The following is a 15,216-nucleotide window of genomic DNA, read 5'->3' as shown; positions in this document are numbered from 1 at the left end:
TGGGATTACAAGCATGTGTTACTGCACCCAGCAGTCATGCACATTAAAAAAACAAAAACAAAAACAAAAACAAAAAAACAAAAAAAACTTTGTATTTTAGAAAATGACTTCGGCTCACTTTAATTGCTTGAACTTCTAATGCCTGTCCTGGACTCTTCTACAATGAGAATAATGGCTTAGAGATAATGTAAATTTCTAACAAACATAAAAATTCAATTGGTTTGGAATACTCTTAATAAGTCAAGTAGGTAGAATATTTTATAAATTTTTATCTATATTTTATGATGAGGAATGATACTGAAAGAATGTTTTGAGTTAAATTTCAGTTTACCTGAAAATATAACCATCCAAACTGTATTCTTTAAGCATTACAGCTGCCCAATGTTTATTTTGGATTGAGGAATTCTAATAGAGTAATGGACTTTCTGCATATCTGTTCAATTGACCATAGAGAATCCTAGGGTTGGAAGCTGTTTTGCTGCTCTGAATGGTCCATCCTCCCCTCATTTTAAATGTCCTTTCATAGCACCTCTGCCTGCTGGGGCCAAGAACTCCACAGGAGAGGACAGTTAGATCTCCTTGATGCCATGGGTTTCCTGTACAGTTAGAGCATTCTTACATTGTGCTGACATCTGCCTCTTCACAACTCCCAATTAGCAGTTCTGAGCTAGACCTTTAGAGCAAACACAGAGCTACTCCCAACTGGGTGTGGGGCCACATACCTATAATCCTAGTGACTCAGGAGCCTGAGGCAGGAGGATTGCAAGTTAGAGGCCATTCTCAGAAATTTAGTGAGGCCCTAAGCAACTTAGTGAGACCCTGTCTCAAAATAAAAAAAAATTTTGAAAAGGACTAGGGATGTGGCTCATGGTAAAGGGCTCCTCGGCATAATCCTCAGTACCATAAAAAGCAGCAACAACAAAACAAAAACAAAGCTGATTTCAGGATTCCTCCCGAGAGAGTGAGGGCACGGGGTAAGACAGTAAAAGATGAGATCTGGCAATAGTGGTAGGGCTTTGGGCCAGTTAGACTTGCCCTGGGGGCAGGGCTTGGGTCCTTCCTCAGCGGGCCTCTGGGGGATCTGCTGACAGTGCCGTGCTAGCCGCTGACCTTTCCAGTTACAACCCACACTCATTAAAGAAGGACAGCCAGGTTTAAGTGTATTTGGTGCCTGCTTTGTGCAGGGATAAACTATTGACTTTCATTATGCAATTTGTTCTCACAACAACTCAAATATTGTTCATTCTAAAGATGGGAAAACTGAAACACATAAATTAGGTCACTTGGCGAAAGACATAGAGCCAGTAAAGAAGTGATGTTGGGACATTACCTTGGTCTGCCATGTGGGCACTCTTCTGACATGCCACGTTGCCTCCTGGAGGGTGCTGGCAGGTGCCGTGACTTGTGTGCCTGCACACATTCCCACATCAGTCCACACATTTGTACCATCTCTTCTGAGTGGACTCAACTTGCAGACCTAAGGCTTCCAGGCCTGCCAAACCAATGCTATCATTGCTTCCAATCTCTCTCCTCTTCCTGATATTCCTCTCATCAAATTTAAGTATATTACTTTCAGAGGCATCAGCCTTTCTTATCTAGAGATGTATTTTTAAGCCAAATAAATCAGCACTGATTGTTGTGAGAAACTTCTCCTTGCATATCCCTCCCCTGGGACAAAGGAATGATAGAATGGCATGGTGTAAAGGGCTGGGGAGTCTAAACTCAACAGTTCATCATGAGCAGATTAAACACTGGTTATATATTCTGAAGGGATGAGTCTTAAGTCTCCCAGTTTCACTCCTGACTTATTGAGTGCAAAAATAAGAAGAGCAAATGAGCTTTGTCCTCAGACTGTTTTCCAGATGATATATAATAGCTCAGTGAAACAAAGCTCTGGGAAAACATTTGAACAAACAAATCTTTTTTAAAAAATTTTCTTTCCCTATTTGAACATGTATTTTATTTTATGTATTTTTTATTCTAACTTGTTATATATGACAGCAGAATGCATTATAATTCATATTATACAGAGAGTACAATTTTTCATATCTCTAGTTGTACACAAATTAGAGTCACACCATTTGTGTCTTCATACATGTACTTAGGGTAACAATGTCCATCTCATTCCACCATCTTTCCTACCCTCATCTCCCCTCCCTTGCCCTCCCTTCCTCTCCCTCTCCTTTGCTCTATCTAGAGATTGTCTAATCCTCCCTTGCTCTCCCTCCAACCCCATTAAGAATCAGCATTCTTATATCAGAGAAAACATTTGGCATTTGTTTTTTTGGGATTGGCTTCACTTAGCAATAATATGATTTATCTCAACACTATATATTCTTCAACTCCATTCATTTACCTGCAGGTGTCATGATTTTATTCTCTTTTATATATAGCACATTTTCTTTATCTATTCATCAACTGGTAGGCATTTAGGTTAGTTCCGCAGTTTAGTTATTGTGAACTGTGCTGCTATAGACATTGATGTGGCTGTGTCCCTGTAGAACGCTGTCTTTAAGTCCTTTGGGTGTAGACTGAGGAGTGGGATAGCTGGGTCAAATGGTGGTTCCGTTCCCAGTTTTCCAAGGAATCTCTATACGACTTTCCATATTGGCTACACCAATTTGCAGTCCCACCAGCAATGTGAACATACACATCTTAAGAAGTAGAAATAATGATCTCTTTTCAAGTATTTTTTTTTTTTTTTTTTTTTTTGTGTGTGTGTGTATTGGGGGTGCTTCTGGGGATTGAACTCAGGGGCACTCAACCACTGATCCATATCCCCAGCCCTATTTTGTATTTTATTTAGAGAGAGGGTCTCACTGAGTTGCTTAGCACCTTGCTTTTGCTGAAGCTTTCGAACTTGAGATCTTCCTGTCTCAGCTCCCAGAGCCACTGGGATTACAGGAGTGTGCCACTGCTCCCGGTTTTACACAGAATTTTAAAGGATTCCTTCATGCTATCCTTATTGCTACTCATGGAACTGTAAACTCTTGGGGATAGAACATGCCTGTTTACACTTGTATTTTTCATGTGTCCCTACACAGAGCCTTAGCCACAGTGGTTGATTAATAAGTGTTTATTTTATGAATGAATGAAAGAAATACAAAGATGTCTATTTATGGTCAGTATAAACCTAGCTCAAGTATAGGTTGACCATGATTAATTTGAAAATCCAGAATCTGAAATGCTCCAAAATCCAAAACATTTGGGGCAACCGTATGCCACTGTCACAATTGATAATTCCACATGACCTCATGTTATAGGTCACAGGCAAAACTAAGGCATGCCGAAATTATCATATAAAATTTCCTTTAGCTTTGTATATAAAGTGTATTCTCAACACAAATGAATTTTATGTTTGGACTTAGCTATTCCCAACATACCTCATTATAGATGTAAATATTCCAAATCTGAAAAATCTAAAGTCCACATCACTTCCGCTCTTAAGGATTTCAGATTAAGATACTCAGTATTTAATTGTCCTCAGTAATCATGAGGCAAGAAAAGTACTTCACAGAAAATAATTGGCCAAGAAAAATAATAGGATGCTTTCTTAAACCTTTTATTAGTTTTATGTCTGAGAGTATATGGATCTGGCTTCAGAGGTGTTAAGTATATTTCTCATATAGCACTCTGAAATGGAATTTTCTACCTCACCTGTGAATTAAATGATTAGATAAATTAATTTTAAAATTTATGTTCTGTAAATGTAACTGGTTTTTCTTTTTCTTTGCTTTTCCAAAATATTTGAGTGTGCTTAAGGGGAATGCTGTAGGTGGTTTTGTTTTTGAAAGTATCTTGTTAAAATATATGGTCTTGAGAAAGCATAAACAAGAATACTGGGAGGGAGCAGAACCAGGCGGTGTGTGATTTGGTGTTGGAGTTTCAAAGCTTTTCTGTTCTTTGTTTGACAGACCGTTTTCTGTGAATTTAACAAAATACAAAAGCCACACCTGACTGTCTTAAAGGATGCCTGTATTTAAATAGAGAAGTTGCTTTTATGACTAAGATGAGCAAATCATATAAAAAGAAAATGAAATGTTCCACGTACATAATATGGTGTCAGGTAATTGTAAAGATTTTTCCCCCTCAATTTCCTCTTACTGCCCTCTCTCTGTGTCTCTTTTATGAGGGGAAAATTATTCTGAAGCTCATCACCCTGGTCTTTATAATGTATAGTCTTTGTTGTGAATAATGAGTTGAATTAAGGTCTTACTTTGTCATAGGTCTGAGGAGAATGTTCACTTCTTTTGGAACTGACCACGAACACTATATTAGTCAGCTTTTTGATACTATTAAAAAAATACCCAAGATAATTAACTTAGAAAAGATTTATTTTAGCTTTTAGTTTTGGAGGTTCTAGTCCATGATCTAGTTGGCTGTTGCTATGGCTCTGTGGTGAGGCAGCACATCATGGCAAGAGCCTGTGGTGGATGGAGCAAAACCACTCACCCCATCAGGAGCCAGGGAGTGAAAAGGAAGAAACAGGGTGTCCCATTGTCCCTTCAATGGTATACCCTCGGTGACCTAAAAACTTGTGCTAGGCCCAATCTCTTAAAAGTTCTACCTTTCCCAATAGTGCCACACTGGGGACCAAGCCTTTATCACATGGGTGCATTCAAAAATCCAAACTACAGCAGGTACTAGGAGATATATGTTACTTTTACTACTCAGGAGTTATTGATATACCCTAAAACTTTGTGGGGAGAAGGGAATAGCAGCTTTTATGCCATCAGGCTCCTACTTTATTAGTTAGCATGAGTGCAAAATGGGCCCATCTCATGCCCAAGGGAGACAGCATTAGATCTGAGGATCTAGTAGGATGCCTTCTGACCCTCAAAGACTCTGTGCTCATGAACAGCTGCCAGGGAACTCAGCAGCATGCACGTGAACTCCAGGCCAGCTTCCCCAGAGCAGGCTGGCTCCCTGTGGTTTTTCTCTTTTCTCACAGCAGGCTTCCAGGGCTTTTTCTCTTACTAATTGCCACCACTAGTTCTGTTCAGTCCCTGAAGATAAGCACGTAGGCCTTTTTTATTTTAAGGCTTTACTGTTAAACAAAAATAGTATCAATAGGAAATCAGAAAAGTCTCAGACTTTATTCCCTCTAGAAGTCCTTTGGGACATAGCATTTATTCCTTATGTTGGGCTTTCTTTTCTTTCAATCTTCTTCCCCTGTCTCTAGTTTGCTCTTAAGGAAGCCTCATTCCCAGCACGTAGGCTTGATGATGCAGGAAGTGCTGAGTGGTTCATAATTCCCTGTTTCAGCCTGGGAGATTGACTCTCTGAGGATGTCCCCGGAGAACTGGGCTCTGAGACATTCTGGGCATTTTCTTCAATGTCTTTATTTTCTTTAGCAATACAAAGAATAGTTTCTCATCTGGTGTAAAGTTTACACTGGGCCTGCCTTTCCCCAAATCCAGCTTAAATCTGCTTGGACTGTGCCAAGGTATGATTTGCCCATGCATGAATACACTGTTATTATTTGATTAGTAAAGATCATTTGATGAGTAAAGAGGGATGGTGAGTTGACCTGGCAGCTGAGAGCCTCAGGCACATCCATGCCAGCTTGTTTCCTTTGTAAGTTGACTTCAGATGACATCTTTTGCTTTTTGGAAAACAATATCCCAGACATGAAATAAGAAACTGTGAGTCACATAATAAATATAATACTAGGTTTGTGCCATGGCTGCTTTTCGAGTATTATATTTTAGTCCTTGGTTAATTATCTGTTTGCTACAAAAATTGGCAGTCCTGGCTCTCCTCTCCAATGTAAACAAAATAATATTGTTTAATTCCTTTGCTGCTTATTGCCATAATAGTAGAATTTTTTTTGATTCAAATTCTATATAGTTTTGAGTGGGAAGTTTTCAGGAAAGCTTTTTCTAATGATCAGAGTCAGTTTTTCCTTGTAATAAATCTAAAGAAGATGGAAACAAAATGTTCGTTTTGAAAGTAAACAAGCTCCTGTCAACATCAGGAAGTACAGTAACTGAAGAAGAATTTCAGAAAGAGGTCTTTTCATCAGCCATGACATATCAGGCTGACTTGACAGTCCAGGGTCTAGACTTTGACTCTGGCAGTTCTGAAATTTGACTATTTCAGTTTACTGAGCATTGAGCACACTCAAGGGTAGTGACTGCAGTTAGCTGATAAGTACATTCTCTCCTCTGCGTCCGTCCGTCAATATGAGAAGCCTAGTGATAATTATAAGTTTGTTTGGTGAGACTAGCATCAGAGCCAAAGGGAGCTGGAGATGGTCTGAGTGGCTTATGTCATAGGGCCTATATATTCCCCCCACTGCAGATGGTGTGGTGGAGCAGAGACCATTGCTCCTCCTTTTGAATAGCAAGCCTGCCTCTCTTGCCAGCCCAGTGCATGACACTGAGTGTGAATAGCCTCTTGTTAGAACACAAACCCCTCTGAGTTTTGAGCAGAGGAGAGTTCTGGGAGACAAGATGGTACATGCATTGACCAGCTTGTTCTCCTAGTGTTTCCTGCTCCTGCAAGTTCTCTTCCTTTCTTTTTGGGTGTTCACCACCATCTTTAGCCCCAAGGGCATATTGGTGTCTCTAAAACACGGGCCAGACAAAGGCAAAGATTGGGCCTCTGTCTGTTCTCAGCATAGCTGAAATAGGCTGGAATAGTCAATTGATATCTTATTAATGTTAACAGAAAGATAAAAGATAATGAATGTGTGCCCAAACTGCAAAAGCACTCAGCCAATGATTGATAGATCTCTGTGTCTGAGCTTGGTGCAAAAGGTCAGGAAATCTAAGCAAACTGTTAATAATGACAAGGCTAAAAAGTGACTTTATCTTCTAAAGTGATGTGTTTTCAGAATGCTGCTTTTTTTTTTTTTCCCCAAGGCATCTTTATTTCAGTCAGGCAGCTATAATTGAATAGCTCACACATCCCTTATCAGCCTGTTTTGCTTTTGCATGTGACTTTGTTTTAACAGATTTTGTTTTTATACATTTCATTTTTAGAGTTGTACCATTTCTGACAATGTCCTCAAATTCTGGAGGCACTGCACAAGTCTCAAATGTACTGATTACAACATAAGTGTGCCAGAGTCACAGGAATGACTTCTTTTTATGGCTGTTTAGAATAACATTATGAAAGCATTTAAAAACATTCAACTTTTCCCAGTCAATTGTAGCCATTGTTTTTTAAAAATTTATTTATTTATTTATTCTAATTTGTTATACATGACAACAGAAGGCATTTCAATTCATAGTCCACATATAGAGCACAATTTTTCATGTCTCTGGTTGTACACAAAGTAGTTACACCATTCGTGTCTTCATACATGTATTTAGGGTAATGATGTTCATCTCATTCCAGGATCTTTCCTACCCTCATGGCCCCTCCCTTCTCTTTGCCCTATTTAGAGTTTGTCTAATCCTCCCATGTGTAGCTATTGTTTGTTTTTTTTTTTTTTGATAATCCTTTTTTTTTTTAAGTTGTCCATGAAGCTTTTGTTTTATTTATTTATATGTGGTGCTAAGGATTGAACCCAGGGCCTCACACATGCCAGGCAAGCACTGTACCACTGAGCCACAACTCTAGCCCGTAGCCATTGTTTTTGACAGTCAAATAATTTCATCTTTGGTCAATCAGAACTTATTTATGTGGTTCTTACGTCCTTTTGACATGACCCTGTTAATCTGGGAGCACTTTCTTCCTTTCTGAGTTCATCAAGATGTTTCAGGCTCTCCTACTTTTTTTCTGGTCCAGATATGGAATCGGTCACTCCTGAAAAGAGCCTTTGTTCTTTTTAGTGGGGAATGGTATTTAGGTGCTGGGATATTCATTGCTGCTGAATTGTTTGTCCTTCTAAATCGATCCAGTGGATATATTTATTTTTGGAAAAGGAAAAAATGAGTTCATGCCAGTGATTTCAATTTAAATATTGTTGTAGTATTTTAAAGAAAACTGGTTTCTTTGTTGTATACTTAAATTTTTTGTCACACTGAAAATATCTTGGCTCCATTTGACACTAATGTAATTATCTGTTTGCTTAATTCTATAGTGTATGTAAGTTTAAAATACCAATATTATTCATAATAATAATGATACTCCTCAATGAAATTAATATTTTCTTTCAGCTCTATTTGCTTTTGGAATATATACCACTGTCAATGAAAGTCATATTGTGTTCTAAATCAATTATTTTTTTCTGTGTTCTTATACTATCAATGGCTGTTTAGTTAGGTTCATTTGCTTTCATTCATTTTTGAGACTTTAGAGTCTTCTTCATAAATTTTATTAATATTGTTAACATTATTCCACAGTCAAAGCTATATAAGGCAGGGCTGGGGCTGGGGCTAGGCAGTTGCACACTTGCCTGGCATGTGTGAGGCACTGGGTTCGATTCTCAGCACTGAATATAAATAAAATACAGGTCTATCAACAACTAAAAAAATATTGAAAAAACTACATAAGCCAAATCCAAAGAAAGCTCAGCTTTTCATTCCAATCTTCACACTGTACCCCTCCCAGTTTTTAAATTTCACTTTTGGTTCATTGAACTAGTGTTTCTGTTTCCAAAGAATAGCAAATACAAATATCTTTATACCCCACCCTTCTCTTCCTCATTCATTTTTGTGGTAAATATTCCATTGTTTTAAGAATGGCTTTTTTCTTTTTAACAGCAAGGATGGTTAATACTAGCTCAGAACTAATGAAGCTCTGGAGAGATGAAGAACCACTTCTTTTAAATAAAACTGCCCTTCAATGAGAATACTTTTCCAAAAGTCCATTTTTTTCTAAGAGAAATGACCATTTTAAAAAAGTTTTTTTTTTTCCTTTAAAAAACCACATTTTAAAAGGCCTCCCTAAGCTGCCAGGAAAGAGTTTAACGCAATTTGGGGGGAAGATTGTACTTCACCATCTGTCAGCTTCATTGCCACGCTGCCAGATTTGTCCTGTGTCGACTGACCTTCTGTTCCAAGGCTGCTTAGATGAGGTGGGCACTTGCAGCTTGCTGGTGTTCTGCACCTGAAGCTGGCTCCCTTTGGAGCCCTCTCCAATCCTCTTGGCCTCTCTCCTGGCAGAAGCGCGGAAAACTGTTTTTGGTCTCCTAGTGGTTCCGGATTCCCTGACGCCCCGGCTACCGGCTCGAGGGCGGGGGCTGCCCCGCCTGCGCACAGCGATGCCGGGATTGGGGGCGGGAGAGCCGCCTTCTTCTCCTGCTCACTGGCTCCCGCCCTCCCTCCCTCCCCGCTCCAAGCCCTTTCCTGCTTCAGCTGTGCAGGCTCCGCACTGCAGATGCCTGCCCGCCTCCCGATGCTCGGCGGCTCCCACGGTGCTCTCAGGTCCTCTCGATCCCTGGAGGGCTGGTTGCTGCTCCTAGGCACCCTCGTCAGCTTGGACTCACTGAGCTCTGCGCCTGAAGCCGCTACCCCGACGAGGCAGCGGGGACCGAGGAGGACATCGGCGGTGCCGGATCCCGGGGTGCTCTTGGATGCGGCAGGACAAGCTGACCAGCTCCCTGAGGCGCGGGGGGAGATGCCTGAAGCGACAGAGTGGTGGCGGCGGTGGCGTGGGCACCATCCTGAGCAATGTGCTCAAGAAGCGCAGCTGCATTTCGCGGACCGCGCCCCGGCTGCTCTGCACCCTGGAGCCGGGTGAGGACCCGGGGCTGCAGATGGGGTGCTGGAAAGTAGCGTGGCGCCTTGGATGCGGTGCTGCTTGCACCCTAGCCTCCGCTGGACTCCGCTTAGGCCAGGCGCTGTGGCTTGGTGCTGGCGGAGCTCGGTCGGCCTGGGAGGGCACAGTGCGTGGACCAGGGCCTGGGCACCAGCAGTGCCTCCTGAGACGCGAAGAATGGGCTGCTCCCGCCCGCGGACCCCCACCCCGCGGCCTGTGAGCCGGCTTCCTGCGCGAGGTGGGGAGGTGCGGGAGGCTGCCCCCGCGATCAGAGGCTGCGCCACCTATAGTGCTCCGGGCTCGCAGGAAGCCAGACCTTGAAAGAGGTGTGTGGGGTGGAGAAGGGCACAGGGTTGACACCAGAGGTCGGAGGGGAAGGCTGCGACTGCGAAGCAAAAAGCGAATGTATGCTTTCCTGAGTGTGCCTGTAATGAGTCCCAGGGTCAGCCTGTCTGAACCCTCTAATTTGAGCCTTGGTAGGGAGCAGACAGGAGATCCTTGCTGTAGGTAAGGTTTGGGAGCACGCCTGGCCGTGGTAGGATAGGCCCTTTCTGCCAACAGCCTGTGTTTACACATCCCTGCTTCTCTAGGCTGCATAACTCAGCGTCAGCTCCACCACCCAGCGTCTCTCCCGGGCGCTTTAAGAGGCTGCCGCTGCCAGCTGAATGCAAAGGGAGCCAGCTGTACTCGCAACGGTGCTTGGCGATCACCTTTCCCTGGAGTGGCCCCGGGCTGGGCTCCAAGAGTGTTGGTCATCTCCACTGCCCGCCCCTCAGCGACTGCTGGGACCTGTTATCAGCCAGTTGTGGGGGATTCAGGCCAGGCTCTAAGTCCCAAAGGATGGAAAGCATTGCTGCCTTCCGAACCTCGTGGTTTCTTTGTTTTCCTCCCCACAGAAGTGTCTAGTTGCAGAAATTGTAGTATTTATTCGTCATCTTCTTTTACCTCTCTTTAAAAAGGAAAAAAAAATCTCCTTCCCATGTTAAAAGTGTTTTATATTTCTGAATCCTGAGCAGCTGTGATTATCAGATGAAACTTAAACCTTCTTTCCTCCTTTATTCAGTTAGAAGAAAAGGGGGTGAAAATGACCTGATTTAAGCTTTTGTATGCAGGCAGCAGATGATCAATTCCACCTAAATTCTCTGACTCATTTTTGATTATGGGAAAATAGTTGTGGTTTTGGCTAACCAACTCCTGCTGGGTTTCAGCTTGGAAAGGCAATCTGTATGACGCCCAGCAGGTGCTCCAGAAAAGTCAGAGGATATTTGGTCAAACACGTTAAGAAATCCTGCAGTTTTAGGGCAGCAGGAATAAGTCAGCTTGGGACTGACTTATTGGTCTTAATTGCAGTAAAACAAACATAATGATTATACACTCCTCCGTTCAGCACCCTGCTCCTGGACAGCACCCTCCCAACACAGTTTTTTTTATTAAAATGCCTTTGGAGCTAGAGGCACACTCCAACTTCATTTAAATCATCTTACAGAGATGAGAATCAGTTGGGTACTTAATTTTTCTCCCAAGAAGATGATCATCTATCCAGGCAGAGTGTGGTTTTGACCCTAAAGCTTTGAAGAGAAATATCAAGGCATTGATATTTCTACCGTAGCTTGACTTTAGAAATCTAGGTCCCAGGGCTGGGGTTGTGGCTCAGGGCAGAGCTCTCACATAGCACCGTGCGAGGCCCTTGGTTCGATCCTCAGCACCACATAAAAATAAATAAAAAAATAAATAAAGATATGTGTCCATCTAAAAGCTAAATATTAAAAAAAAAAAAAAAAAAGAAATCTAGGTCTCAATACCGTGTATCCACAGCACTCCTCCAGGGCTCCAAGAAGAACATCTGCATCCTGTCATGGACCTGGGAAAATCAGACACATCTCTTTCCTGATTCTTGTCTCCAAGATTTGTCCTTTAAAAGACCAATCTACTTTGTTATTACTCTTACTATATTTTATAAATTCTAAAGATTGTTCCTGTTCATACCACCCCTCAGCATTGAAAATGTGTAGATTTTCAACATGCCTAACCTGTAACAATAACTTGTAGGCAAAATATAATTTGATTTCTGTAATTTGTAAAACTGAATGTTATTGATAATGTTTGGTATTTCTTGGACTTAAAAGCAATGTCTTTATTATTATTTTTTAAATTTGTACATGACAGCGGAATGCATTACAAACAATAAGTCTTTTAAAAAGTGATTTAAAAGATCATGTACTTGATTTTGAAATTGTAGAAAGAGGATTTATAGTATTTTAAGATATGATTTTATTTTTATAGAATTTAAACATGTAATTTCATTTTAATAACAATACATAATTCTAATACAGAATTTTGAATGAAGACCTTTATATCCTTTCCAATTTATATACTTCTGTTCCATATATTTCTATCAAAGAAGATTATCTAAAGTTGTTGATTATTTGGGATTAGAGTTCAATTATGTGTTTAGTTTGTAGTTTGTAATTTAATATACATAATGTTTTATCTTCAATGAATACGTCCATTAAGACAGAATTTAAAAAATATAAAAATCTCCATCAGTCTGGGGTTGTGGCTCAGCGTTAGAGCACTTGCCTAAGCATGTGTGAAGCCCTAGGGTCGAGCCTTAGCACCACTTAAAAATAAATAAATAAAGGTATTGTGTCCAATTATAACTAAAAAATAAATATTTAAAAAATATAAAAATCTCCAAACAGAATTGTTATAATGGATCAAAAGGAAAGGCAATGACATATATGTGTGTATTTTTTTTTTCTTCTTCTTTGCTCTGGTGCTGGGGATTGAACCCAGGGCTTTGGCCATGCCTTGTAAGCGCTCTACCACTGAACTACATCCACAGCCCCATAATATTATTTTATAGCTTTGGATATTCCACTAAAGTTATCTTAATAATCTTAGTCCATTCAAGCGTCCTGGAAAAACAAACTCTAAGTAGAGAATGATCTTCCTACCTTTCATTAATATTGATTACACTGTACCTGGAGATTTACAGTTAGCTATCACAACAGTCCTCAGAGATAGACATTATTGTTCTAATTTTAAAGATAAAGGAATTGATGTGGAGACGGGTGAAGCAGTTGGTTTGAGTGTGAGAACCAAGGTTGAATGGAGGTGTGTGTAACTCTGGTCCTGTGGCGCCAGGTTTTGTTTTGTTTTGGCACTATTCCAGGTAGCTGTGGAAATTACCATCCCAGGTGATAAGCTCTATTCTATTGCCATATGGTATCTTCCTGTTTTAATAATGAATACATTTGCTTTTTATTTTAACAAAATTGGCTAAAATTTAGTAAAAATATCTGGTTTTAAAAATTTAAACAGTTATTCAGTAGAATCAAGGTTTTATTCATATTTTTGATATGATTTGTCATAATTTCCATGAATAACAATGATTTACGTATTTTTCTTTTAGGAGTTGATACAAAATTGAAGTTCACTCTTGAGCCATCTTTAGGTCAAAATGGTTTTCAGCAGGTAACTTCATTTTTGCTTTGAATATATTCTTGTTTGGGAGTACTAGTAGGGAACATTGAGATATAGTCTCAAAGTTTGAATATTAGCATGTACTTTGATATGCATAGGAAGATGTCAGAGTTTTTTTTTTAACCCTCGGTTTCAAGTAAAATAACTTTTGAAGCTACGCGTGACAATTTTTGCATTTTCTTTTTTTGGGGCACTGGGTATTGAACACAGGGGCACTTAACCACTGAGCCACATCCCAGCTCTTTTTTATGTTTTATTTGGGGACAGAGTCTTGCTAAGTTACTGAGGCTGGCTTTGAACTTGTGATGCTCCTGCTCCAGTCTTCTGAGCCAGTGGGATTACAGGACTGTGCCATCATGTCTGGCCAGTTTTGCACTTTCTATAAATGGTAAAATTGTGAAAGTTTTTTTAGCTTTATTTTATTTATATGTGCTGCTGAGGATTGAACCCAGTGCCTCACACATGCTAGGCGAGTGCTCTATTACTGAGCCACAACCCCAGCCCTGAAAAAGTTTTAATAACCAAATATTTATTATTCTGAACTCATAGTACATGTTTTGATATATATACTTGTTTGTGTGTGTATAATATATCTCACAACATATATTTTGTTACCAGGGATTGAACCCAGGAGTGATTAACCACAGAGCCGCATCCCCAGCCTTTTTTAGTATTTTGTCTATAGACAGGGTCTTGCTGAGTTGCTTAGGGCCTCAGGCCTCAGTAAGTTGGTAAGGCTGGCCACCAACTATGCTGGGCACATGTTTTGGTTTTTGAGTTTCCCAATTGTTGTTTGTTTACTGCAAATGAGTCAAAGATGTGTTTAGAATACCATAGGTGTGGGTTTTGGGGCAGTCTTATCCCTAGACCCATAACTGCCAGTTGCAAGAAGCTTTATTTATCCTAGTGTGCTGTACGAATTGTATCATACTCTGTGTATGTCAAGATGGAGAAAAGGTTGAAATTGCTTATCCAGGTTGGTATTATTACTTCCCTGATAGCTCTTCTTTGTTCCTAGTGGTATGATGCTCTCAAGGCTGTAGCCAGACTATCAACAGGGATACCAAAGGAATGGAGAAGAAAGGTAAGGTGGATTTGCAAGGCTAAAATACAGAAAGACTGTCATTCTGTCCTTCAAAACCTCTGGAATGTCCAAAAGTATATTCTAGATTTAGTAGTTTGATACTTATTGCTTCATTATTTATGCACGCAGTAAGCAGTTATTGATTATCCATTCTGTGTCACGTACTGTTCTAGGTGCTAGGGATGCAGCAGTGCAAACAACAGCAGACTGAAGTTTTTGTCCTGAGGAGCTTACAATGAATAAAATATAAAGTATGTCAGATGGTGACAAGTGCTGTGGATAAAAATAAAGCACAGAAAGAAATAAGAAGAGTGTGGGAGAATAGGGGTAAGGAGGTGGAATTTTAAATAGCAAAGTAATGCGTGAGTAGGGCCCTGAAGGAGTGGAGAATTCAAGATGTAGCTACCTGAGGGAGTATACTCCAGGCTAAGGGAAGAGCCGGTGCAAATGACCTTAGGTGAGAGTATCTCACCTGATTCAATCCAAGCAGAGGGGTGGGGTGGAGCACAAAGGACAAAGTGAGATGGGGAGAGAGTCTTAGAGGTAACAGAAGGGTGGTACACTCTGGTTGGACTTGGGTTTTTTGCTCAGTGTGAAATGGGAAGTTTGAGTAGGGGAGTAACATAATCTGAATTACGTTTCAAAGGGACGGATTTGGTGGCTAACTTGAGAATATGAGAGCCAAGGGCAGAAGCAGGGAGATCAGTTGGAGACTCACAGAAATTCAGGCAACAGATGATTTAGGTTGGGGCAGTGGAGATAGAGAGGAGGGTCAAATTCTAGATATATATTTTGAATTTGAATTCTAAGTGGGCTGAATATAACATATGAAAGGTGTGTCCAGGAGGACTTTAAGATTTTGGCCTGAGTGACTGGAAAGGTAGAGAGTTACTGTTTATATAGATGGGAGGATTAGGGGTGCAATACTTTATGATTGTATGTAGAGTTGGGTTGGTGGGGGATTAGATGTTTGGTTTGGGATCTATTAAAGTTGA

The 15,216-nt window shown here is 40.6% G+C and overlaps 1 protein-coding gene across 5 annotated transcripts in view; it reads left to right on the top strand.

Annotated features, from left to right (window-relative positions):
* Tbc1d30 (TBC1 domain family member 30) overlaps positions 1-15,216 on the top strand; it is an 87,382-nt gene that overhangs the window by 35,499 nt on the left and 36,667 nt on the right. For 3 of the 5 annotated variants that reach the window (XM_040280375.2, XM_040280376.2, XM_040280374.2), the window contains exons 3-4: positions 13,067-13,128; positions 14,156-14,221. In XM_040280375.2, coding sequence (XP_040136309.1) covers positions 13,067-13,128; positions 14,156-14,221 — 128 coding nt within the window. Of the gene's footprint in view, positions 1-8,952; positions 9,630-13,066; positions 13,129-14,155; positions 14,222-15,216 lie in introns of those variants that run through there. The other 2 variants (XM_040280377.2, XM_005328697.5) reach the window with 2 other exon arrangements.

This window comes from Ictidomys tridecemlineatus, chromosome 6, assembly GCF_052094955.1.
Source record: "Ictidomys tridecemlineatus isolate mIctTri1 chromosome 6, mIctTri1.hap1, whole genome shotgun sequence".
In the NCBI taxonomy this organism is placed as follows: Eukaryota; Metazoa; Chordata; class Mammalia; order Rodentia; family Sciuridae; genus Ictidomys; species Ictidomys tridecemlineatus.
This window is presented reverse-complemented; position numbering and strand designations above follow the sequence as displayed.